Source organism: Felis catus, chromosome D4 (assembly GCF_018350175.1).
Source record: "Felis catus isolate Fca126 chromosome D4, F.catus_Fca126_mat1.0, whole genome shotgun sequence".
Taxonomy (NCBI): Eukaryota; Metazoa; Chordata; class Mammalia; order Carnivora; family Felidae; genus Felis; species Felis catus.
This window is the reverse complement of record NC_058380.1, coordinates 93,933,100-93,958,390: the sequence shown is the minus strand read 5'-3', so window position 1 is coordinate 93,958,390 and position 25,291 is coordinate 93,933,100. Positions and strand designations below refer to the sequence as shown.

The 25,291-nt window shown below is 67.5% G+C and overlaps 1 protein-coding gene across 2 annotated transcripts in view; it reads left to right on the top strand.

Moving 5' to 3' along the window:
* The window catches only part of RXRA (retinoid X receptor alpha), a 96,047-nt gene that overhangs the window by 7,234 nt on the left and 63,522 nt on the right, over positions 1–25,291 (top strand). Inside the window, exon 1 of one of the 2 annotated variants that reach the window (XM_006939617.5) lies at positions 2,598–2,683. The exons of the other annotated variant lie outside the window; for it this stretch is intronic. Coding sequence (XP_006939679.3) covers positions 2,629–2,683 — 55 coding nt within the window. The 5' untranslated portion in view covers positions 2,598–2,628. Of the gene's footprint in view, positions 1–2,597; positions 2,684–25,291 lie in introns of those variants that run through there. 2 annotated transcript variants of the gene reach the window in all.

Here is a 25,291-nt window from a genome sequence, read left to right as displayed (position 1 = left end):
CTGGTGGCGATGGGCCTCAGGAGAGGGGAGACAAAAGAAGGGGAGAGCGCGTTGGGCCTGGGCCAGGCGGCGTGTAAATCCTGCAGCGCAGCGGATAAACCCGTGGAGTTCAAAGCTGGGCCCGGGTGCGGCCGCCCGGCTGTAATGAGGTTACTGATTCAACAGGCTTCCTGGTGCTGCGGCCCAGAACCGAGGGAGGCTGGGAAGCCCCGGGGAGGGATCTAAGTATCCCATAATTGACCAATTTAGCTCAAGTGTCCGCACCGGCCCCGGGCAGAGGTCAGGCGGTGACAGCCCAGGTGGCCCGAGTCGCCGAGCTCGCGGGCTCCCGATGGACGGCCGCCTCGTCCGAAGCTCTGGGGAGTAGGGGCGCGTCAGGCCTGGCTGGTGCTGTGCCCCCGCCTGGACACCCCCCGCCCCCCGCCCCCCGCGCTGTCTGTGGCGTCTGCCCTAAAGTCGCGTCCTCAGCCGTGGCCTTCTGGAGGCCCGCGTGTTGCCCCAGCCTGAGCCGGTTTGTGCGCAGAGTGCAGTGCGGCGTGCTGGGCGCTCGGGCCCCGCCGTCGGATCCCCGGCCCTTGGCCCTGCCGTTCCCCCGTGCCCATCGCGGGGTCATCGTGCTGCCTCGTGGGGACCCGGGAGGGTGAGCCGGCTCGGTGCGCACGGGGGACTAGAGGCCGCCTGCTGTGGTCTCCTGAAGTGCTGGCCACCCACCCCGCCTTCCGTGGTCCCCGAGGCTTCCTGAGAGCAGGGCCCTTTCAGGCATGTGCAGTCACGCGGCCCCCGGCACGGGGGTCCAGGCAGCGCCCGGCTGATTCAGGACCAGGACGGAGAAGACTCCGTGACTGACTGTCGGTGGCAGCTGGATTCCCACGCTGTGTGGGCCGCACCCAGTGTCCTGGCGAGGGGCTGGGGGGGTGGGTCCGGCCCCCGCTCTCCAGTGAACCCAGGCCTCGTGCCTGCGGGACCCGCTTTGCTGGTTGGTGGCCCCTCAGAGGCGGGGCCAGGCACGGGCAGCGTTGGCCAGTGACCGTCGAGGTGACTGCGGTGGCCGCCGTGGGGGCCACGTCCTGAGCCGTGTTCCCGCTCAGCCGTGTCCGTGGACGGGCCCGTGTGTGGGGGCTGTTTCGTCTGTATTCTGCGGTGGAGGTTTCAGGCTCGGGAAGGTTGGCCCCGAAGGCTAACTCTGGGGTCTAAGGCAAGGCGGGTGTCCTTCCCTGGGACAGTTGGTGCCCACCTGGTACCCCCTGTGGCTTGGCTTTGTCCAGAACAACTTTGGGGTGCTCCCGGCGGAGGCTGTGGCTGCCGCTCTCGGGAGGGGTGCTGGGTGGGGGGCGTCCCTGGAGCCCCCTTGTCTCAGCCCGCTCGGGTGGGCGGCTGGTCGCCCACCCCTGCCTCCTCGGGGCCCAAGAGCCGCTTCCTGCAGAGGTGCGGCGCAGGGCTGGGGTGGGCGGTGCCGTGCTCCCCGAACCGGCTTGCTGCATGCCTGGGCAGGCGCCTTCTTCCTTCTTGGCCTCGGTTTCCCTGGGCTTCTCTGGCTGCCGGAGGCTTCTGCCCTTCCCTCCTGGCACCTTGGCCCTGTTCCCGTAAGCTTGTGGCCGTCTGATTGGGGCGTCACAGCTGTGGACCAGCTTCTCCGGAACTGGCTCTGTGCCCTCCCTGGGCCGAGGGGGACGGGCCCCGGGCTGGGGGTGGGCTGCCCGTGTGCTGGGAAGCGTGGGCTCTGAGCTGGCTAGGGGTGGGGCTCTGGTTCTGAGCTGGGAGAGTTAGGGCCAAACACTTCGGGGTGAGCTGCTCGTAATGGGGAAATGGTGAGCCTTAGGAATGGCTGGGCATCGTAGGGGGCGGCGGGGGCATGCTGTCACCACCCGAGGCCAAGCCAGGCACTTCTTGGGCTCTGACCTCCCCTGCCTGGAACACTCCATGGCTCCCCATTGCCCCCAGCATGGAGGCCAGGCCTCTGCTCAGTGTCGCGTGGCTCCGTAGCCTCTCCGGCCTCATGAAGCACCACTCCTTCCTCGCCTTCCCGTGTTTGTAGCTTGCTGGCAAAGGGCGTCCTGTGTGAGGAGTGAGTGCCAGCTCTGAGGTGGGGGCTGTGTGGCCCTGGGTCGGCAGATTTGCCTGTCTGGCCTTCTGTTTCCTCACCTGTAAACCGCCTGGGGAGGCTTCACGGAAAAGGTATTGTTGTAGTTGGGTTTTGAGGCACGAATAGGAGTTTGCTGGGTAGGCTTGGGAAGGGAGTCCAGGTAGAGAGAAGGGGTGGACTCTCCCTGGGGATTTCTGGCTCCAGCCAAGGGTGTGGGGAGGAGGGGATGCCCGTGTGGACGGGCGTTCTCCCTGGAGAACTTCGGAAGGATCTGACTGCGTGGCCGGGCCGCTGCGGCTTGCCCCTTGCCGGCTGGGTTACAGGTCTGTCTGTGCTGGTGAGGAACCATGGGAGCATTGGTTTGGGGGGGAGGGGTTGGTCAGCTGGTCTGGGAATAATTAACCCTGTGAGGAGTCAAGGGTGGTGGTAGGCCTGGCTCTCACCTGGCGGACCCCGTTCCGGCTGTAGGCAGCCCCTCGGAGCTGGGTGCCCGCTGGCCTCACGTCCCCTCTACCTCCAGGCCCTGACATGTCCCTGTCTGGAGCATGACCCACGCTGGCCCACCGCGTGTTACACCAGCTCTGAGCTCTGGTTCCTGGGGTGAGTGGCCGTTGCCGCGTCCCTCTCCGGGTGGAGGTGCCGGGGGTCCCTTCCCCACCCCGCCTGGCCGTCCCCGTATCCCTGGTCCACCTCCGCGGTGCCCCCTGCTGCACGCCTGCCCCTTCCCCCGTGGCAGCTAGGTGTCATTTCCCAGGGGCCTCCTGCGTGAGCGCTGCCTGGAGGAGAAAACCGATGGGGCCAGAGTCCACGGGAGGTGGCTCACCCCACCCCTGCTCCTGGACTTTCTGCCTGGGACCAAGGTCGGGAGGAGGGCTGGGAGGTGGGGACCACAGGCATTGGGTGCGTGACCCCTGGGGCAGGGCAGTGCTGGCTTCGGCCTTCCTGGGCCCAAATGGGGGGTCAGCCAGGGGAGGGCAGCCGGGACCTCCCTCTTCCTCCTTCTGTCTCGGGGACACAGGGTCAGGGTACCAGCCCTCCTGACCTGCGGGGCCCGCCTGCCCCCAAGGCTGGGACCCCAGGGAGCCTTACCCCCGAGAGGCTGACCCCTTGAGACCGGGGGCCCCGGGGGACGGGTGGCCCGCCTGCCTGTCCTGTTCCGGCTCTGCCACGTGAACTCTGTGACAGGGAGCACGTTACTTCCTCCCTCTTTATCTGGGTTTCCTCGTTTGTCAAATGGAAGGAAGGATGTTGGGGCCGGAGGTGGGAAGTGTGGCGGCTGGCGGCTGCTCCCGGCCGGGACCCTTGGCAGCCGTGCTGCCTGGGAGCGGCTCTGTCCCCCGCGGGTCCCCGGTCCGCGGAGCGTCCCTCCTCATCCGTGGGGTGGCTTCTGGTCCCGTTTGCGGCTGAAGCCACGGTGCCAGGCGCTGCCCGGCCTTGCGAAATGTTTGTTGATTGAATTAGTGCTTCCCGCAGGTGCCTCCCCTGCCCTCTGCCCTTCAGAGAGGTGGTGGGGGGAGCCTGCCCCTCACGAAGTTGACTTTCACAGTTGCTGCTGTGGCGCGAATCCCTCTTTTTTCCGGGGTCTGCTGGCTGTCGAGGGAGGGGGGTCCCGTTGTGTGTAGCCTGGGAGGGGGGCAGGGAGAGGCCGGACAGTGGGCCAGGCCCCTGCCCTGGAGGGTCCCCCGGGCGCCCTCGAGGGAGCCTGCGGCCGTGTGCGTTCCTGCCCACGGGGCGAGCCCCCCGGTGGACCCCCGTAGATGCCAGCCGCTGCCCGCTGCCGGGGAGATCTTGGGTCTCCCGTGGGCCCAGATGCGCGGATGCATGTGGGGAAGGCCCCTCAGCCCCACATGACCAGCCGTGTCGGGACCTGGTTCCTTCCTCTGCTGCTCGGCACGTCTTGTTGAAACTGGGTCGTGGGGGGTGGGGGGGGGGAGGGGATTAAGGCCTGGCCAAGAGGTCCGGAGCAAATCTCTCGCCTGCCTGCTGTTCTTGTCTGTTCGTCTGACTGGCTGTGTGTCCGTGGACATCTGGCCCCGCTGGGGAGGCAGAGTTGAGTGAGGCCCATCCCCCGATGGGGTCAGAGAACAGGGAGGGACCCAGTGCTGCCAGTCGACAGCGGGTCACCTTGGGCCCGATGTTTAAAGCCTTTGGGAGCCTCGGTTTTCTTGTCTGCAAAGTGGGGCTGCTGGTGTGTCAGGGCAGGTCGCCTGGAGTGAGAGTGGAGCTGAGGTTGACTGGTCTGATGTGATCCCTGCTCTCCTTCTGGGGAAGGAGATGGTGTGAGTGTGGTAGGAAGAGGTACCGAGGGCAGGCGGGGCACAGGAGAAGTGTTACCAGCCTGCCCTGGTGTTTGGTGGGTTGGGCCCTGTGAGTTGGGTCGTGAGGGATGAATAGGAGTTTACCTGCGAGAGGTCGGTTCTGTATCTTCAGACGTGCACGCGAGCTTTGTTTTGCCAGGGGCCGCCCCAGAGCGCCTGTGTGGCTACAGCCAAGCGGAGCGGGGGGAGCTGGCATCAGAGGGCACGGGGGAGGCTCTGCGTCCTCTGCCTCCAGGGACTTGGAGCCAGGGGAGGCTCCTGGGCCAGGGAGGGCGGCATCTGACCTGTGCTTCCTAGGAGGCTCTGCCGCTGTGTGAGGAGCGGGGCCGGAGCGCAGGGTGGGGGAGCCTAGCCAGGCGGCCGTGGTCTCGGGGCTCTTGGCCCGAGTGCCTGAAAGAATGATGTGCCTTTTACCAGACGAGGAGAGCGGTAGAGGGGGCAGGTCTGGGGGGCGGTCGGGTTGTTGGCCGGGGAGGTGTTCTGACCCCCGGGAGAGGTCAGGCAGTGGCTGTGTGGGCCCGCAGTGCAGGGGAGAGGCCCGGGCCGTGGTGGGCGGTGCCCCAGGGGGTCGGCAAGCCCGGGCGGCGGGAGGGGGGACCCGGAGGGGTGGTCCTGAACCCAGCTGGGGTGGGACCCCCCCCCCCCCGGGCTGCCCCTGCAGGGAGAGGTGCTGTTTGGGCCGGGCTTTGGAGGTGGGACCCCCCCCTCCCCTTTCCCCTTCATTTCTCGGCACCTGCTGGGGAGTTGCGCCCGTGGTCCTCGTGGGTCTGTGGCCGCAGAGCTGCAGTGGCCTCTTCCTAGAGGCAGCCCCCCTGGCCCCACCCTGAGGAGGAGTGCGGAGACGTGCTGGGACTTCCCTCTGCGCCGGCGGGGCTCCCGTGGCTCGTCCCCTCTGCTCCCAGCCCAGGGTCTCTGCTCTTTGATGGCCCGTTGGAAGAATGTGGCAGCCGTCGCGAGAGAGGTTGTTTCCGCCCCTGCCCCCCACCCCCGCTGCAGCTGGGGGGCACCGCTGGAGTGTGGCGCGTCCTGGGTCACCGGGCCGGACACCGGGTCCCCCTGCACCGCACCCGGCACGCTCCTCGCCGGGCGCCTCTCTGGCGCGTGCCGGGAGGGCCAGCCCCAGGCACCTGAGGCGCGGGAGAACTGTCCTGGGCCGCGGCCACCTGAGCCCAGGCAGCTGGGCAGTGCGGAGCACGCGCCTTGGCCTCGCGGCCTGGTTTGGGTCCCAGCTTTGTGTCCGCACCTGCATGCAGGGCTCACGCTAGCTCCAGGGCGCCTGAGGGTTATAGGAGACGGGGCGCTGCAGGCCCAGTGGGGAGCACAGCCTCTCCTGGTGACCCTCCTCGGGCTGGAGGGGTGGGCGGGTCTGCGGGCCTGGCCCTCCGCCTGGAACCCACCACCGCCAGGCGGGTGATTCCTGCCGACTGCCTCTGGCTGCGTCTGGTGGAACTCAGAGAACAGGCCACGGCCGTCAGGAGTTAGGGCTGAGTCCTCCCAGCATGGGACCGTGGGCAGCGCTCGCTCCAGGTTGACCGGCCCCCAGCCCCAGCGGTATCCCTGGCCCCTCCGACCAGCCCCAGGGTCACAGGGCGAGGTCACGTCTCCTTACGCCTTCGCTGGCTGCAAGTCTCGGGAGAGGCGTGCCCTCCCGAGTGCCCTCCCTGCCCACAGCCCGTCCCTGAGACCTATCTGCTCGTGGGCAGTTACTGCGTGTCCTGCACTGGGCCCGAGTGGGGGAGGGGCAGCTCCAGAGCCCACGCTGACCCTGGACGTGGCCGATAAGCCGCAGAGCTTCTTATCGGAGGGGCCGGCCAGTGTCCCTCACCCCCTTGGCCATCACTACGGTCCTGCATGGAGGTCAGGCCCTGTGCCCCGTTCAGCCCGGTGGGAGGGGGGCAGGGGCCGGGCAGATCATGGCCTTGGGGTAGCGATCAGACCTCGTGGGGACCTGGGGGTGTCTCAGGGACCCCAGAGCGAGGAGATGGTCTGGCCTGGGCCTGGGCCTCCCTGCCCTGCTGACTTTCTGTCTCTGGGTGTCCGCCCCTCTCCCCCCCCCCCCCAGTTTCAGAGAACAAGGTGACTGCTGTCACCACTGCTGTCCCTCTGGCTGCCTGGACCACGCTTGGTGCTTGGTGGCCCACACCAGCCAGCACCTGGGACCACAAGCTGGGATCTGGGTTCCCAGCCCACGTGCCTGGGGCAGGTGGGCTGCTGGCGTCTCTGGCCCCAGGCTTGGCCTCAGGACCCGGCGGTCACGGGGCCCAGGGTCTACCTCTTGTCCTCTGCTCCCAGCCATGGGGGCTCCTACCCCACACTTTCCGGCAGGTGCCGAGGGTCTGTCGGCTGGAGGGTGCTGGGCAGAAAGGCCGGGATTGGGTGGAGGGCAGGCACGTTGCCCACCGCTCCGTCTTTCTTCCCCACCCCCACCCTTGGGGACCCCGTCCTTCCCAGACTCTCCTCAGGGACTCGGAGGCAGAGCCACACGGGGCAGGGGGGCCTGGCAGGGTCACCCCCGTCTGGAGTCAGAGTGCGCTGCACGCGTGTGTGCGAGAACGTGTGAGTGCGTGAGCCCGTAGGAGTGTGCGTGCCTGAGCGTGCACGTGTGTGTGTGTCCCGTGTGCCCTCTGCCCCTACCTCCCGCTGGCCGGGCTGCACACGGGCTCGCCCCCGCCCCGTGGGCTGGCTCCCTCGGCGAGGGCTGACAGGTGTCTGCCGGGAGGCTGGGCGGACGTGAGCCAGGCGGGGGCTGGCGGGCGGCTGAGCTGCGCGAAGACCTGGGGTTTACTGGTGGAGGCCGGAGGATGGCGAGGTGTGTTTTGGGAAGCTGGCAGACCGTCGCAGGGAGGGCGCTTTGGGGCCGGCTGACGCTGGGTGAGGCTGGGCGCGTCCCCGTTAGACTTCCCTGGCCAGCCCCCCCGCCCCCGGAGCCTACGTTAGTTCCCCCCGGGAGGGGGCTGTGAGCGTCAGATCCAGTGGTGGCCCGCGAGGGCTCCTGGGAGTAACGGGGGCTGCTGGGGCCTGCCCGTGGCGCGTGCCCACTGCCGCGGGCCCAGGCTGTGGCAAGCATCGCTGGCCGGGGGCCGCCCTCAGAGCCCCTCTGAGCTCCCGCCTTGGCACCCTCGACCAGTCGGTGAGCACTGACCCAGCGGATGCCCTACTGAATGGAGCCAGTAGGGGAGGGTCCTCACAGAGCTGAGGAGGGGGAGGGGGCCGCATGCATGAGCTGTGCCTCGGCCCAGGCGGACCCCCCCTTGCCCTCTGGCTGGGTGTCTCAGCTCCAGGATCCGCTCACGACCTTCCGGGCAGCTAGGTCTATACACCCTGGAGGGCGAGCCGGTCCTGCAGGTAGGGTCAGTCATGCTCACTTTAGTATGAACGAGCCTCGTGCCCATCCTGGACGGGCCCAGTAGGAAAGGAGAGGAAGGCAGGTTTCCTCCGATTGTTCCGTGAGGACGTTTAGGTCCGATTGCCCCGTCCGTGGTGAGCTGGTGCAAGCCGGGAGCCAGGTTCAATGTCTTCCTCTAGCCGGCGCTCTTATTTTCTGACTGCCCCCCTGGGGCGGTGGGGTGAGCGAGCCGATGGGGAACTGGCAGAGGGGAACACACCTGGGGGAGAACCTGGCGGAGAGGCGTGTGGGGCACCAGGACCCTTGCATGTTGTGCCTTTCTCGGTACCCGGGAGGTGGGTTTGTACCCCACGGGTGACAAGGGGGCTCGGCTCCTTGCCCAGGGCCAGCCGGCTGGTTGGTGGCAGAGCTGGGGTTTGAACGGGGTTCTCGGGGTTCCTCTTTGAGGCACGTCTTGGTGGCAGCTGGAGGCTGGGGGAGACATTCCTCGTCTGGGAGGGGCCCGGTTGCTGAGCCCGCCTGCCTGCCCGGTGGGGCCGTAGATGCCTTGTTTCCTACACAAACAGCCGGGGCTGGCTGGAGCAATTTTATTTTTATTTCCTATTTTTACTTCCCCGTTGGCTCTTTTTAGCAGCTCTGGGTCAGATAGGCCCCCGCCCTCCAGGCTCCACCCGGCTTCCTGGCCCGGGCCTGGGGCCTCAGAGAAGATGAGTGTGTGTGGCTCCGGGTAGGGGGAGGGACTCGGGCCTTGGCTTGCACTCACTTGGCGATGGGGAGCTCACTCCCTCTCCAGACAGTTCCGTAGTGGCCCCTTTGCATCCTCTGAAACCAGCCACCGGCGGGGTTGGCGGGGGGGGGGGGGGGTGTGCCTTGGTGCGTGACTCAGTCACCTCACACCCCTGCCTGGTTCTCAGCTGGAGGTTGAGGCTGGCGGTGGCCGTGACAGAGGGGAAGGCAGGACCGGTATAGGTGTGTGTGCTGGGTGGGGTGGGCTGTGGACACGTGGGTGAATAAATATGCCGTGTGCCTGCCTTGGACTGGACAGGGCGGGCCGAGGGCAGGGCTGGACTTGGCCTTGTTCAGACCGTGTCCACCAAGGGCCCTGGGCCAACCTGCTGAGAGACCGGCCATGCTGTGGGGCCAGTAAAGCACCCCCCCCCCCCAGGGTGGGGGTTGTTGGAGCATCGGAGGTGGGTGCTGCTGGCTAGGGGCCACATGGAGACCCCAGGTTAGGGGGCGACTCCTGGGGGCTCGTGGCCCAGCCTGGGGTGAGGGGCCTTGGGGACCGTACCTGCCTGTGTGAGCACAGCTGGGTGGTGTGCCGGCATTTGCTGGATTGGGGTCCTGAACTGTGAGACCAGGCCAGAGAAGGCACCCGACCCTCCGTGCTCCCAGGCTGAGTGGGGCTGGGGTGTGGGACCAGCCAAGCTGTGGCCTACCAGGTGCCCGGTGCAGCCGGTGCCAAAGCTGCCGCAGGTGAGGCCTGGGCTCAGAGAGGCTGGGCAGATTCTCAAGGTCACACAGCTCGGGGTGTGGGGTGGCCGGTCCCCCGCCCTCTCCTTGTCTCCTTCGTCAGACCAGGAAGCCGAGGCCTAGGAAGCCGGAATGCTGCTGCCACGGTCCCCACGGGTGGCAGCTTGGGACCCCACCCCGTGCTGCCCGTGCCGGGCCTTCGGTGGTGGTGGTGGTGGGCGGGGGAGGGGCTTGAGGGAAGGGAGCAGGTTTACCCAGGACCTGCTGGGGGCCACGCACCAGGTGGAGGGCCGCAGCATCAGAATGGAAGGCCCGCGTGGCCCTGACGTCGGGGCGCTGCTTGCCCGGATGGGGACACGGGATACAGACGTTTGCCACACAGACAGGCCCGCCCTGCCAATGCTCGTGGTGCGAGCCGGGCCAGGTGGCCGGTGGCCGGCCGGAGAGCGGACGGGTGGGTCTGGACGGGGGCTTAGGGCTCCATGGTCGGGAGGGCTGCCGGGGCGACTGATGAAGGACACAGGCTTGGTGTGGGGCTGTCCGGGTCTGGCCCCGCCCCGGGGGTGCCTGCTTTGTGTCTGTCTCCCCATCACTGGCAGTAGCGACGGGTGCCGAGCGGCCACGGGTCCCCAACTGCACCCTGCCGAGGTCCACTGGGACCCTCTGCCATCCTGAAGGGGCGGGGTGAGCTCCAGGTAGGGCCTGCGGCCCGCTTTCTGCAGGGCACAGGTGTGGTCTCCCGGGCTGACGTGGGAGCCCCAGCAGCGCTCAGGCCTGCCGCGTGGGTCTGGGGGCTTCTGGCCCCAGGAGGCAGTGGACGGACCTGCCCGGCCTCCCTCCTGGCCCTTCCTGTCCTGGCTGGCTCAGGAGGGTCCTCTGCGGAAATCCCACCGTGTGGGTGACGTGGGTGGCTCTCGCGTGCACGTGTGGGTGCCGGGACTCTTGGCGATCCCTTGATCAGAGGCCAGGAGACCGAATCCCGCAGCTGAGGCGGGTGAGGGGTGCTCCCTCCCTGGAGGGGCCCAGAGATGACAGGATTTATCCCCGCCCTGCCCTTGGGAGGTGGCGTACGTGGGCAGGGGACATCTGGGCGGTGGGTCTACAGGGTGGGGGGCTCCTGGGGCCTGGGAAGCCCTGTGTGGGTAGGGTGGCCCTGGGGAGCTGGGGCAGCTGCAGTCACACCTTAGCTGTGTGGCCTGGGCCAGCATCGCCCTCTCGGGGCCTGGACTTTGTTAAAACCTGTGAAGTGGGGCAGTGACACTGGCCGCTGGGGAGGGCCCGAGTAGGGACAGACCTTCAGTTCTTGCCTGGGAGCAGGGAGGATTGGTGGCAGGGGGCCCCTCTGAACCTCAGTGTCCTCGTCTGCGGGGTGGGGAGAGGAGTTTCTCGCTCTGGGGCCCGGGCCTGGGAGGGATTGCCCGTCAGTACCTGGTGGCACCAGGAAGGTGGGGGGCACTCGGTGTCGGGCTGGGCCAAAGTTCTCCCCTGGGAGGGGGCGGTTTCAGGGGCAGCTGGCTCCAGAACCATCCTGGGCACCAGGGATCTCCAGGGGCGGGAAGCGAGACCCGTTGCCTCGTGTGACCTTGACATGGACTTGGGGGTCTGTCCCCCGTGTAGTCCCCGCGGGTCTCTCCCTGTGCAGCGTCCCGGCCCCCAGCTTCAGGGAGCGAGCACCGAGCCCTGCAGGGGAGTGATTCTGGGTTGGGTTCCCCTTCTTCCGGCAAAGCAAAGAGGATCTTTCGTAACTGTGGGAAAGAGCATTTCTCCCCGAAGGCGGGCGGGGGTGGGGGCTTGGTCAGCAGATGTGACGTCCCCCACCCTCCTGCCCTCCTGCCCTCCTGCCCTCCTTCCAGCAGTGCCCTCCCGCCCTCTGCCCGTCCTCACGGCCCCACCAGGGCGGCCCAGGTCCCCCTTGGCCGGGACCTGGCGGTCTCCCGGGGGTCCCCGCTGGCAGAGCGAGCCTCTCTCTGGCCGCTCCCACCTCTGAGCCTTTGAGCAGGCCCTTCCCTCTGCTTGGCGCGCCTGCCCGGCCCCAGCTCTTCCAGCCCTGCACCCGGTTCCAGTGAGCCTCCTCCCCCCTTGCAGCTGGTCCCCAGACCTGAGCTGTGTGTCCCTGCCCTGTGAGGGTCCCTGCCACCGCACCTCTGCTCCGCGCCCCGGGAGGGGATCAGGCCACACGCGGACAAGTCTGCCTTGGCTCACCCCGCTCCTCAGTTTCCCCAGCCCCAGGTGTTCCCTTCCGGCGCTGAGGAGCCAGGATGGTGTGGCTTATGGTCCTCGGGGTGGGGGGTGGCCGCTGTGGTGGCAGGGGGCCCGGAGCTGGCTCACTCAGCTGGGATCTGGCTAGTGTGCTGTAGGTGCTTGGCAGGGCCTGGGGCCAGCGGACTTGGCTTCCTGCCCACACTGCTGGAAGGGTCCGTGATTCGGGTCCCACCCCTGTGCTCCTGACTCAGCAGCCGCAGGGTAGGGGAAACCGGAGGTTTCTCCACAAAAACCCCAACCCTGGGCATCCGCCACAGGGCCCAGATTGCTCTCTCCAAGGTGGGAAGTGGGGTTGCTTCCTGCCCCTGGGTTCCCAGCAGATGGGGGCTGGGGCTGGAGCCAGGGTGTCTCCCCACCCCCCGACCCCCGACTGCCCTTCCCCTGCGTACCACCCTCTGTGGCTCCCCAGTGCTCACAGGGGGAAGTTCTCACTGCCTCCCGGCCTGGCTCTCCTTCTGCCCGCCCTGCCCCTCCTGCCGCCACCTGGGATACCCCTCGGTCTTCAGGAGCAAGGCTTGCTTCTGCCTCCGGGCCCCACGCCTCCTCACCTGCAAGCTTCCTGCTCTGTCCAGTGCGCACGTACGCGGCCTCCTCGGGGGGCCCTCCCGGGCTGCGTCTCCTCCGGCCCTCAGCAGCAGTGATGGCGAACCATCACCCTGGTGGTAGTGGCAGGGTGGGGCTCGGAGCCCTCTCGGCGTCCGTGCTGGACCCCATGGTCAGACGTACATGTGGAAGGGAGCGTTGAAGCCCTCTAGCGGGGCCGGCCTCCTGGGGCCTGGGGCTGCCTAGCAGGGCATTCGGGCTGGTGGTCACAGGATCTTTGCTCGAGCTCCTTGGAGAGGGTGCCTCCGGCCCCCTGAGGCTCCGTCTGCCCCAGTCCAGTGTGTGTGGTGGCTCCTCTGTCTGGACCACCGACGGAGGGTCTGCGGAGGGGAGGGACGTGGATGCGCCCCAGGGGTCATCCGTGAGTACTCGGTAGGGGGCGGTTTGGGGCAAGGGCCTCAGTTTCCACACTGTTAGGTGGGGAGACCAGCCCCCGTCGGGGTGTCTTGGGGCCCATGCCTGCACTGCCTGGGGCTGCACCTGCTCCTGGGGGTGGAGGTGCTGGGGAGGAGGTTGAGGGTTTGGGCTGAATGCAGAGACGGGGTTTCGCGGCCCCGTGGCCACCAGCGGTGGGCGCACCTCGTGCCCACCCTGGGACCAGCGTGGGGGTGGCCGTGCCGGGTGTGGAGCCTGGGTTTGAAGAGCTGCATTCGGGGTCTGGGTGGCCCCCCGCAAGCAGGGTCTGGTGGATACGTGCCATTGTCACTCTGACCTCGCCTTCTGGGCCTGGCCGCGCCTGCCGGGTCTTGATTCCGTGCCTGATGGCCGCTTGAGTGCCCCCCCCCCCCGCCCCCACGGTGCCAGCTGCCTGCTTGATCCCTTAAGGTATTTGCAAAACATGAGCTAAAACAGGTTCTTCCCCGGGGTGGGGGGTTGGCCGGCGCAAGGAGGGAGGGAACGACTGAAGCTGAAATGAATTGCACTGCGTGGTTTTCCTCCCCCCGCCCCCCCACTCACCGTCAGTGCACGATGCGTGACGAGGGAGAGCGAAACGTAATTAGAGTCTCGACTCACTCGCTTCATTCATGACTAAATCTGGGTCAGCTCCCGGCACAGATAAGCACGAGCGGGCGCCGCACGGCGGGACAGCGGCAGGGCGACCGCACCCGCTTGGTGTGCTGTGCCCAGGTGCCCCCTCCGACAGGAAGCCCTCCTCGATAACCCCCACTTGGGAGGCTCTTCCCCACCCCTGAGGCCCAGTGTCTTCTGCCCCTGGTGGTGTCTTTTCCCCACCTTCCCCGTAGGGACCAAATTGGGGGCAGGCAGCAGCTCTGGGGGGGGGGGCACATGGGGGCGTGATGTGCTGTCAGGGACCCCCTGCTTGCATTGCACACTTGTCCCCAACCGCTTGGCCCTGATCGTGCCGTGCGTTTTAGATCACTCCCACGCTGGCATGGTCCTTAGGTTGGAGTCCCAACTCTGGCCCTGGCACTCGTCCCTGCTGGGGGGTGGACTAGCTGTACTGACCTGCTCTCTGTTGCTAGAATGTTCCCAGCCCTCTCCTTGCTCATGGCCTTTGCACGTGCTGCGCCTTCCCCGAATGCCCTTCCTCGTATCGCCCCGTGGCCCATATCCTTCCTTCTGGTCTCGCTTGGGTGTCGCCCCCCCACAGACCCCTTCACTGCCGTGGCCTCACCCCCACCGTGAACCTCAGCCACCTCAGCCTCTGAGGGTTTGTTGATGGGGCTGCCGTCTGTCCCCCTGACAGGCAGGTGTGCTCTGGGATTGTGGCCACCCCGGGGACCGTATCCTGGCCTGTATCCTGGCATCCACACGTCTTCACGGTGGGTGCAGCGAGAATGCGGCTGAGCCCCACTTCTGGGGTCTGCGGCTGCCCCTGCCCTCTGCCTCCTCCCGCTCGTAACCTTGCCGAGACCGTGGGGTGCCCTTCGGGAGGGGTGAAGGGAAGGTGCTGCCTCTGGCGGACGGCCCACGCGGCATTGCTGGGCTCTGCATAGTGAGCACTCTCGGGGGCCTCGGGGGTTTGGGAGGCCGAGCTGGGCAGTGTCTGGATAGATGAGAGACGCCGGGGGCCTGGCCGGGACCCCTCCAGCCACGTCCTGATTCTTAGTTTGTAGAAGGGGGAGACTGAGGCCTGAAGGGGAGGTGTTTGGCCTGGATTGAGGCCTCGGGGGAGGGTTTGAGAGGAGCCGCCTCCCGGCTGCACATCCTGGGCTGGACCTGGGCTGTGGGGGAGGGCCCCTGGCCATCACTGAGGTCACGGGGAGGGCCCCAGGAGGTCACCGTGGAGGTGATAGGCAGGCAGAGGTGAGGCGGGAGCCTAGGAATCACCCTTGGACGGATGGCACGGGCAGCTGGGTGCAGAGCCTGGTGGAGAAGGGGTTAAAGATTGAGCGAAGTCATCGTATTTCTAATTTTCCGTCGTGATTTAATAAAAATGTAAATCGTGGGGCGGAGGACGACCCACCTCACCGTGGTGTTGACCAAGATTAATTGTGGGCTCCTGGTGGTCAGCCTGCCTTTGTCTCCACGCCCCTGAGCCTGGTGCTTCTGCCGGCCCCGGAGGCCAGAGAGCGAGGGGCAGGTACCACGCCCTCCGCCCGGACGGTCGGGGAGCCGGAGCGCCAGGGGCCGCCGCGGGAGCGTTGGGGCATCTGCTGAGGAGGAAGGCTCCAGAAGGAGGCTCTCCGCTGACTCCTGCACCCCCGTCTCCAGAGGAGCTCAGGGGCTAGGCCAAGACGGCCCGGGGCCTGCGGTGACTGTGGTCAAGCCCCGGGTGTGTGGGGGTGATGTTTGCGGTGGGGTTGCAGCAGGGGAAGAGGTGGCAGGCAGAGCCGTGGAGGAAGAGCATTCCGGGCTGAGAGGCAGCACGTGCAAAGGCCCTGACATGGGAGTGAGCCCGGCCTGCGAGGGTCAGCGTGCAGGCGGATGCCGGGTCCCGCCACGAGGCGGGGGCAGGGGCCGGGGCCGGGGCCGGCGGGAGACGAAGCCAGCTGGGGTATAGGTGGGGCTGCTGGGCCTGTCCCGAGAGCCATGCAAAGTCCTCATGGGGCTCAGCGGGGAGCGGGACTCTGCGGGAGTCTGGGGGACCCTGGCCTGGGTGAGAGGCTGAGAGGAGGTGGGGAGGGTGGCTCGTGAACCTGGGCTGTCATCAGAGCCACGATCGACAGGCCAGGGCGGGGTTCTGGGGGCTTGAGCTGCCCGAGAGGTTTGGGTCCGGGTGGGGGTGCTGTTTGTGGGGTGTGGCAGGGGCGGGGTCCGGCGTTCTGGGTAGGCCTTGAGGACGGCAGGGCCTCATGGGGCCACGTGGAGGCTGGAGCAGCAGCCATCGCCGCCCAGGCTTGGGACTCCGGGGTCTGCGGTCAGAGTGCAGAATGTTCTAGGGGCGGCGTTCTGTCCGCTGACTCCGGATAGTGGCAGTGGCCTTTGCTGGCGTGGCGGCGCGGTGTCCATGGAGGGATGGGTGCGGGGAGGGTGGCCGCAGTTGGGGTGGGTCGTGGCTGGGGGAGCCACACGCACCCTGGACCTCGGTTTAGCGGAGGTCGGCGGCTGTGGGGACTCTTCGACAGTCACCTCCCCTCCTGAGAGAGGTCGCTCCCGCGTGTCAGACCCGCGCCTGGTCCAGGGGTCCTGGGGCCCTGGTGTGTCTGGCCCTTGGCTGTCAGGCAGCGGAAGCTCGCTGGGGCACCTCCCGGGGATGCGGGGCACCGAGGGGCGCAGCCGGGCCCCGGCGAGGGCGGGCTTCTCCCCCGACACCGGCTCTGCCTGGCTGAGCGTGGGCCGTGCCGTCTCACCGCGGAGAGAGGCTCCGGGGGCGGGGGGCGCAGGCACGTCGGAGATCCGGTCGTGCCCCAGGTGGGTCGTGCCTGGTGACACTCTGCGGGCTTTGTGCCTCGTCACCTGTGCGTTGGTGGTGGTTCCGGTCAGGGGAGCTCTGGGCAGGGAGCACCTGGGCCCGGGTGATGGGCTTGGCCAGGTTTGGTGGGAGCGGAGAGAGGGCACCCGTGGGCGGGGAAGTGGGGCGTGGACCAGGCCCGTGGGGGGCTCTGGAGGCGGGGGCAGGTGTCTGGGAGGGAGCGAAGGAAGGCGGGCTGCTCGGGTGGGCTGTGTGTCGGTGGGCCTCGGCTGGGGGGCTGGGGCGTGCCCCGGGGCCGGGGTGGGGGGGGCGGTGCCCTCATGAGGCTCTGCCTCTGAGGTTCCGTGGGACTGAGGGAGTCGTGCCTCTGGGTGCGAAGTGCCTGCATCTGGCGGTGGTGACCGCGGCGGTTGGGCTGGGGGCGGGGGTCCCTCAGCCCCTGAAGCCCTTCATGTGCACAGAGCACGAGGGGACTGGCGCCAGCGTCTGGCTGGGCGTGCGTGGGGCAGGCCGGCAACATCGGGAGGGTGCGGATCCCTCCGGCCAGCCATCTGGTCTCGCGACGTTGGGGGTCCGTAGTCCCACCTGGGGCTGCCTGCGCCCTGGGGTCTGAGTGCGTATTTGGCCACGGGACACCCCGGAACCGTGGCTGTGTGTGCACGGATCCGAGCCCGCGGGTGCCGCCCGCTCCGGAAGGCTGCTCAGAGGCGGGCCGGCGGTCGTCTGTGGCAGAGCCGCGTGGACGGCACCCGCCATCTCGCCCCGACCTCAGCAGTCCCCTGTCCTCGTGGCCTGGCCTGCCTGGAGGTCCCTGGCACTGCTGGGCCCCTGCCCCGCATCCCGGAGCCCTGACTCACGCCTCTGTCCAGAGCACGTGCGGGCCCGGGGTCGGGAAAAGCGGGCCCGGCAGATGGCTGGGCGGGCTCCTCTGCCCAAAGGTACCAGGAGGCGTCACGCCCACCGCACGCTTTGATTGAACAACCCGTCCGGGGTGACTGGGCAGCTGGTCAGCGTCAGGCTCGCGTGGCAGGAGGCGTGGAAGCCGCCCGCCGCCTGGCAGGGAGGGAGTGAGGGCGGTGAGGGAGGGGGTGGGCGTCAGAGACCCCGGGCCCGTGCCCGGGCCCCCACTTACCAGCTGGGACTCGGGGGGCCCTTTGCCCCTCGGAGTCTCAGTTTCCCCATCTGCAAGGGAGGGCATCTCTACAGGCGGTGCGGAACCGTGTGGACGGTGTGTCGGCGGCTGGAGGGGCTCGTGCTCCTCCTCGGAGGCCCGTGGTTTCTGTCCGGTGAGGACCTGGCGACGGCCCGGGAAGGGTTGCGCGGGGCCGGCGGCTGTGTCCCCCAGCCCCGGCTCCGGGTGCCTGTGCGGAAGTGGGGGGCGCTTGCCGGGTGGGGAGCCCTGCTCTCCGGGCGGCCTGGGCTGCAGCATGGCTCTGCTCCACCTGTGCTTCCGCCACCGCTGCCGCTGCTCCCCCTCCCCTCCGTCCTCCCCCCTCCCCCTCTCTCTGTCCTCCCCCTCCGCCCCCTTCTCCCCCCTCCCTCCTCCCCTCCCCTCCTGCTCTTCCCCTTCCCCCTCCTCCCATCCTCTCCCGCCTCCCCTCCCCCCTCCTCCCCTTCCTCCTCCCTCCCCTCCCCCTCCCCCTCCTCTCCTTCCAGGCGGGGGTCTCCTGGTCACACTAGGGGCTGCTCATCTGAGATGTTTTTGTTCTCTGCTGAGAGGTGGAGGTGGGAGGGAGGGAGGCCGGGTGTCCTTGCCCTGTGGGGACACGTTCTGGGGAGCTGAGGGTCCCACTGCTGGTTGAAGCACCGTCCCTTGTGGGCCGTGTGCTGGCTCCGTGAGGGGACAGGGCCCGCACTTGACAGCTTGGCCATGCTTCTGCTCCTCGGCAAGGCTGGGCAGGCGCCCGGGGACGGCGGGCAGGGCCTCTCTTCTCCTGCCTCAGTGTCCCCTCCCGTAAAACAGGGACAGCACGCTCAACCTTGAGGCGTAACTGACCGATCGTGAGGGAGTGTTGGCGTTAGGGGCCGGGCCCTGTGACGCTTTGCTTCGGAAACTGCAGTGCTAGGGATGGGGCTGGTCCTTCCGGAGGGTCAGGCTGGCGTTGGAGGTCCAGCCACGGCAGGACTGTGGCCAGGGAGGTCTTGCTGGAGACTTCCCGCAGGGACTCACCCACTAGAGGCCCCCCACCATTGGCACGGCTCGCGAGGCACCCAGAGCCGGGACACGGGAAAGGCAGCACCCACGACCCAGGTGACGGGCGGGATGCTGGCTGTGGGGCCAGCGGGCGTCTAGCCTCTGCCCCCTGGGCTCTGCTCCCCCAGGCCGCCCTGACCTCATCCCCCCGAACTTGGTGTCCTCCTGGCTGGGGGAGCCCCTGGAGAGAGCAGGGAACCGACACCTCGGGAAATGTGATCCCCACCCTGGCCTGTGAATATTTCATCAACGGATTAAAAATTGAAGCAGGGCTGCTCCCGGAGGGCGGAGGAGGGGCGCCGCCTCTGTGTCCGGCCCGTTGGAGCATCTTTCTCGGTGACGGAGCCATGTCTGCTAGAACGTGACGTCGCTGTTGAAAATGCCGTTGCGCGGCCTTCTTTAATTAAGACGTAAGAACCAATCTGCTGCCGTGAATGAATCCTTGACCGTCCGAGCGAGAGGCGACGGTGCACAGGAGGGCTGTCGGAACGGGCGTGCAGGGGGCCTGCGAGTCTTCGGTGGAGGCCACGCAGAGGCTGTGGCGGGGCCTGGGCGCGTGCTGGCATGCGTTGGTGGGGTCATTCTGGTCTGTGCATATACGTAGGGTTGGGTGGGAGAGTCCGGTCTCTGTGTGTGCGCACGTCTGTGCGTGTGCACGTGTGGGGCTGGAGAGGGCCTGGGTGGCTGAGGTCTGGCTTCCCGCCGGTCAGGAGACCTGACGTGCCTGCGTTGCCTGGCGCCTGGAGAGCCGGAGCCCTGGCAGCCCTCCAGGGGGGCGTGAGGTCACACGGGCAGCTTGGGGACTGTGAGGGTCCCGGGTGTGATGTGGGAAGGGTAGGCAGGGCTCGGGTGCAGCAGGGGGACGGTGTTCTGGGCCCTGGGGCCGAGGGAGAGAGGGCCTCTTTCTGGGGCTGCCCATGTGGATTGACGGGTGCCCGGCAAGACCAGAGGGGCTGGCCGGCTGACACGCGGCCTCCGGGCCTAGGGAGCTTGTGCTTGAATGGGTAGTGCCACCACTCCAGGTGAGCACGTCAGGGTTCCTGGCAGGTGCACCGGGTCAGGAGGACAGGGAGGTGGGGGCATCCAGCCAGGTGGCTGCTTGCCGGGGCCCCCAGGGGTCCGAAAGACTGCATCAGGGCCCCTGGGTGCATCTCAGGCACCAGGGAGGGTGCAGGGGCCCCGCTCCAGGCCCCCCGGCGGGCGCGCCGGGCTTGGCCGTGCTGCCCTGCCCCTCCCCGCCTCTCTCCTGCCCAGCGGCGGGCAGAAGTGGCCCCTCGCCAGGCAGCAGACTGCACAAGGCTGAGTGTCTGGACCACCCAGCCTCCAGCCATTCTCCTGCTGGGCCTCTCTTGGAGCTGATCCCGGCTGCTGACGGGCGGGCCATCGGTTTCCCGGTGCAGGTGCCGAGGGGTTGGGGCCGGGGGGGCGGTGCCCGCCTGGGGGTGCGGCTGTGCGTTCAGTTCTTAATGTCCACGTGTGTGTCCTGCGGGGGCGCAGAGAGGGTCCTGCTTGCTGTTTGCACAGTCAGCCGGGGGAGCAAGGGTGCCCCACTCCCTTTGGGGACGTTGAGGCCTCGGCTGGCCTCCCTGGCGGGTAGGGGGAGGTGGGGGCCGAGTCACCCGAAGCGGGGCTGGTGCACCTTTGCTCTCTCTCCCGGCCGTACCCGTACCCGCAGCACCGGGCCCGCAGTCCCGTCTTCTCCTTGCCTTTGTTTTCTTTCCCCGGGGACTCAGCCCCTCTTCCTGTCGTGGGCATCACCGGGCATTTTACACCTGGCGGGTCCTGCGGTTTTGGTTGCCGAGCGCGGTGGTTCGGGCCGTGTGGCGCAGGCTGGGCAGGGCAGGCCCAGAGGGGGCTCTGGGGGCCGGGGTCCCCCTGAGCTGGCTCGGCAGGGAAGGGGTGCTGGAGGTGTGCTCCCGAATGTCCCCGGGAGGCCGAGATTCTGGTGGCCTGGGCTGTGGGGTCCTGGGGAGCCCAGGTGGCCTGGGCCGTAGGCGTGCATGTGTGCACGTGCGTGCCTACATCTGTCCACGTGCACGTGTGCTCACACTTGTACACGTTAGGCCGGTCTCCCTTCTCGCGGCCTGGCGTTCCTTGCTTTAAGCAGACCTTCACCTGCTTTCAAGAGCGCTGGCTTTACCCAGAGGTGTCCTGTCACCTTCTTGGAACCTGTGTGTCCCCAGCACACTCCGGGCCTCCTGGAGGTGGCGCCTGGGCACGCCCCTCCTTCTCCAGGTCAGCAGGTGGTCCGCCCCTCCTCGTCTGTCTCTGGGCAGGGGGCTCGAGGGGCCCTCTGTGTGGTGATGCCAGGCCTCGGGAAGGGAAAGGGTGCCTTCGGAACGGGATCCGTTTACAGGGCTGGGTGGACCTTTTTGGTAAGTCAAGCCCCCCGGGATTCCTGACCTCTGTTGGGCCGGGTGATGTTGGCCAGACTCGGGGACGGCTCCGCACACATCCACGGTCCTTGCCGGTCGGGGGAAAGTGTTCCGAAGGTGTTGGTTTGGATAAGGTCGGGGTGAGGGAGAGGTGCCGCCTCCGAGAGCAGTGGCCCCCAGGCCCTTGGAGAAAGGGAGCCAGGACTAGACCGTGACCTCTTGCCTCCATAACATGTCTGCCCCCACGCCTCTACCTGGGAAGACGGTAGGCGCGTGCGGCCGGCACCCTTGCTCCGGTGGGCTGAATAAACGGGGCTCAGCAGCGAGGAGTCTGGGTCTGGGCCCTGGCAGGAGCGTGTGCCGTGCCGGGTTGGTGGCGTGTGCCCGGGAGGACGGCACAGGAAGAGGCACGTGCCCCGTGGGGCTGGCCGGGGTCCTCGGCCCCCCGCTGCTCCTGCAGCCGGGCTCCCCCACCGAGAGCTGAGCCAGGGGGCTGCGTCCGTCGTTGTCCTGTCTCGTGCAGAATCGTCGGCTGCTCACCGCCTCAGGTTCCACGTCCTCTGTCCGCCAGCAGCCCGGCGGAGGAGGCCTTGCGGAGGAGGCGCCGGGGTGAACGGATCTCCCGCACAAACTGCAGCCTCGCGTGGGCCAGCCCGTGGCGCTCGCCGTGGCTGCCCTTCGGGGCCACGGGTGGAGCTTGCAAAGCACCCTGTGCCCGGGCCACACCCCACACCAACTAGACCAGCGGCCCCGGGGGTGTGCCCGGGCGCTGGGGCTTCTCAGCGACTCCCTGACGGGTCCTAACGTGCCATCAGGTCGAGACCCGCCGGCTCAGGGCATCCGGGTTGCGTTCCTGGGCGCCCTCCGCACGGCTCCGCGAGAGCGCCGGGCATCCGTGAGATTGCAGTCTTCGGGAGCTCTGTTGTCGCCGTGAGCCTCAGATCTGGGTCAGACCGCCCTCCCGGGCCCCGGGCCCTCCGTGTTCCTCAGGCGATGATTATCCCAGCCCTCAATCTGTGGCTTCTGTCTGTAGATCCATGCCCTCTGACTGTCCTTGCAGGGGCCACAGGAAGTGCACTGGGGAGTTTGGGAGCCTGCCCCAGAGTTCTGGTGTGTTTGGACCAGAGTGACCCCCAGAGAGACGGGCCCCCCTGCTCTCAGGAAGCTGCATGTATGGGGTCTCCGTCGTAGAAAGGCCCAGGACGCAGAATTCCGTGAAGAACGCATATCCCTCTCTCATCTGCCTATGTTGGCCTTTGGGGTCCGGGGTGGGGCTGGGGCTGGGCATCCCTGAGCCCTCCTCTACGTTGGGCTCCCCCCTCTGCCCGCACAGTGCTTGGGCACCACCCCCGGGCGAGAGGGGCAGCGGCTTTGCTGGGGAGGCCCCTGCTGCCCGTGTCTCTGTCTCTTCCCCCCGCCCCGGGTCCGTCCTCATCTGGCAGAAGCACGGTCCCCAGGCCCTGGGATCTGTGCCGCGGGTTCCCCGGGTCAGTGCGAGCAGTGCTGGGTGGGCCATGCGGCTTGTCCAGCTTGGAGGGGGCAGGGAGCCCTTGTCCGGCGGGCCCCGGCCTGTCAGCGAAAACCAGCCCGAGCCTCGCTGTGGGTCTGGGAGGTGTTGGAAAGCACCCTCACCCCCGCGCCTTCCTGGCCTCGGCGTCCTGGTCCTGCCCTCGGGAGGGCTGGGTTGGCAAACGATGCTCGAGTGCTCACGGCTCAGCCCGGCCCAGGGGTCGCTGTGGCTCAGCGTGGGTCACTCTCTCCTCCCTGGGGCTGCACGTCCCGGGTGGCGCAGGGAGGGAGAGGCCCAGGCCCGGAACAAGGGGCTTGGTGAAGCAGCTGTCCGCAGGGAGGTTTCAGAGTGCCCTCTGTGGCCAGGGCCGGGTGACGGCTGTTGGGGGTGGGGGGGCGCACCCAGCTTCTGTTTCCATGCACGGCAGCCTGGAAGGGCGGCGGGTCCTTGCCACACCACGGAGGCAGGTAGGGACCCGGCTGTCTCGTACAGGTTGGAACGCTGCTGGGGGTTCCTCCCAGGGCCCTGGGCTCTGCCCTGCCCAGGAGTCTGCACATTTTGGAAAGCGTTGTGGCACCCTGGTCCTGGGAGACCAGAGATTTTGAGGTCAGCCTGCTCCCAAGGGTCAGAGAAGCCCTGAGTGGGGGAGGCTGGACTGTGGTTGGGTTCTGGAGTGGCCACCTGCCCTCCGGGACGGCTGCTGGACCTTGATGTACCCCCCCGGCCCCCCCCCCCGCCCTCCCGCCCTCCCACAGAGTGGCAGGGCCTGTCTGAGGCCAGGTCTCCCTCCTCTCGGGGCTGGAAGACCACGAACCCTGCTGGCCGTCCTGGGGGGCTGGGGGCTGGGGCAGGCGGGGGCTTTCCTTGGGAGCCGCCCCACCTTCACCCGACTTCCCAGCACCCCACCCTGTGGACTACGTCGGTCTGTTGTGGGCGACCCCCACTGGGGAGCAGGGCGTGTGGGCAGGTGACTCAGACGGCCTGAGCCAGGCTTTCCTCAGCAGTGAACTGGGGGGAAAAGAGTCGTGTGTTGGGTTTTTGTCGAGCGGAAAGGAATTGTCCGGCTCACGCCTGGGACACATGTGGGCGGTCGGGCCGGGCCCATGAGAACGGTCCCTGACGGACCTCCAGACCAAGGGGGCTGAGGGACCCCACTGTGTACCCGCCGCAGAGCCCTGCAGATGAGCGTGCCTGGGCCAGACGCCCCTCTATCCAGAGAAGGCTCGGGGAGAGTTAGTGCCTCACCCGAGGGCACCAGCCCCTGTCCCCCAGTGAAGGGCCTGAGATCGCTGGGCTGGTGATGGTCCTGTTCGGTGGCTCTTGACCCGACACCCTAGAGCCCCAGACTAGGCATATGGTGGACCTTCTCATCGTGGGCCAGCTGGAAGGGAAGGGCACCGCGTGGCTGGTGGCAGGTGTGTCCTCACAGTTGGGAAAGAGCTGCTTTCTCAGGGGTATGGCCACACTGCGCCAGCCTCACCCTGCCCTGGGGCTGGCTCAGCCCCCAGCTTGTCACGGAGGGCGGCTCCCTGGGGCCCGCTCGCCTGTCTCCTCCCTACCCGGCACTCAGCGGGCAGGCGGCCCCGGAGCCCCAGCACCCAGGCTCCTGCAGGGCACCCCCAGGAGGCCTCGGGCCCCTCGCAGGGCTGGGGAGCAGTGGAGGCGCATCTAGGGCAGAAACAGAACAAAACAAGAATCCGCCCCCAGCCCCCAGCCCACACCCCGAGTCTTCTTATCTGTTCCGGGGCCTGTTGCAATCTCTTGCTTGGTGCCGTGGGGAAATGCGATGAAGAGATAGTTGTCAGGCGAGGACTGTCTGGGCCAGTCGGACAGGTTTGGTTCCTGCCCGGGGTGGAGGGGAGAACCTGGCCGGAGGTCACTGCGTAGAGCGGGCGGCTCATGTAGGCTCCTTGCGGGTCCTGAGAAAGGGGGCTTTGCACAGAGCAGGGGACTGGCCGGTGGACGTAATCGAGAGCAGGTTTTAGGTAGAAAATGCCCTACCCAGCCAGAAGTCAGATTTCTGCTAGTCAGAACCTTCTGGAACACAGACATGTGCCGGAAGGAGGCAAAAAGGGCTACCCTCAGCTCGGATCCTCTGTTCTTAGAAACTCGTAAATCATGGTTTCTTAGTAAGTTTATCAGTTTTGCCCTGGTGACCTTTGACCTATCTTATCATAGGACAAGACCTCGGGGACAGTTTGTAGCAAACCCGAGTTTAGCAGGGAGAAGTGACAGCGGAGGAGGAGGCAGAAGATACCAACTGTGACCTGGGCCACCCAGTGAAAGGGTGCCCCGGGGACACGGGCACGTGGGGGAAACGGATCGTGGGATCTTTCTGAGACTCTGGGACATGGTCGGAATGAGCTGTGATGCTTCCGTGTGCTCCCACGGACAGACCCTGGTCGTCCGCCACCCGAGGGTCATCTCCTTCACGGCGGTCCCCACAGGAGGCCGCGTGTCGCTTGTGAGAGGCCGCCCTGGTGCCCCACCCCCGGCCTGGGCCAAGAGTGAGCTCTCTTCCCCGTCGGGGCTGAAATGGCAGACTCTGTCCAGCCCAGCCGGGGTGTCCTTGCCCGGCGAGGATCCCGGCTCAATGAGCCGCGAGCCGGCCAGGAGGCCCGTCAGACTGTCAGCGGCCACAGTCTTCGGGCAGGAGGTGGGCAAGGGTGCAGGGTGTAGTTGAGGTGAGGGACGGGACTTGGGCAGTTGCGGTCCTGGGTGAAAAGCGTCTCCGTTAACCTGGGCTGGGGTGGAGCTTTTGGGAAGGCTTCCTGGAAGAAGCGACAGTCTACAGGTCCAGACGAGGGAGCAGCCTATGCAGAGGCCTGTGCAGAGAGGAGTCCTGGGTGTGTGCGGGGAGGTCAAGAGCTGAGGCCTGGCAGGTCTCAGGGGCCCCGTATGAAGTCTGGACTTGACCCTGTGGGAACCGTGGAAGCGTTGTGTGCGGGAACCAGACGGTCCAGGCGCAGAGAATTCTCCAGGAATCCCGGGATCTGGCTTTCCAGGCTTCTGTTTGGGTGTGGTTCCAGCAGAGAAGAGCTGCCTTGGGCCCTCCCTCCCCCGCTCTCCTGGGCCTGGTCATCAGTCAGCAGGACAGGGCAGGGCCTTCAGCCCTGGCGGAGACAGGCTGTTCCTGGGGCGGGCCTGGGCCAGGGCTGGGGTCTCGGTGAGGTGGCGCGGCCGCCTTGGGAGCGTTGGCAGGTCTGAGCCTGGCCTGTGTGTGAGAGTGTGCTGCTCAGGTGGCGGGGTGGGGGTGGGGGGAGCGGAAGCCCTGCGATGGGCGGCCCTGGGCTCAGGGGAGGGGTGGGGG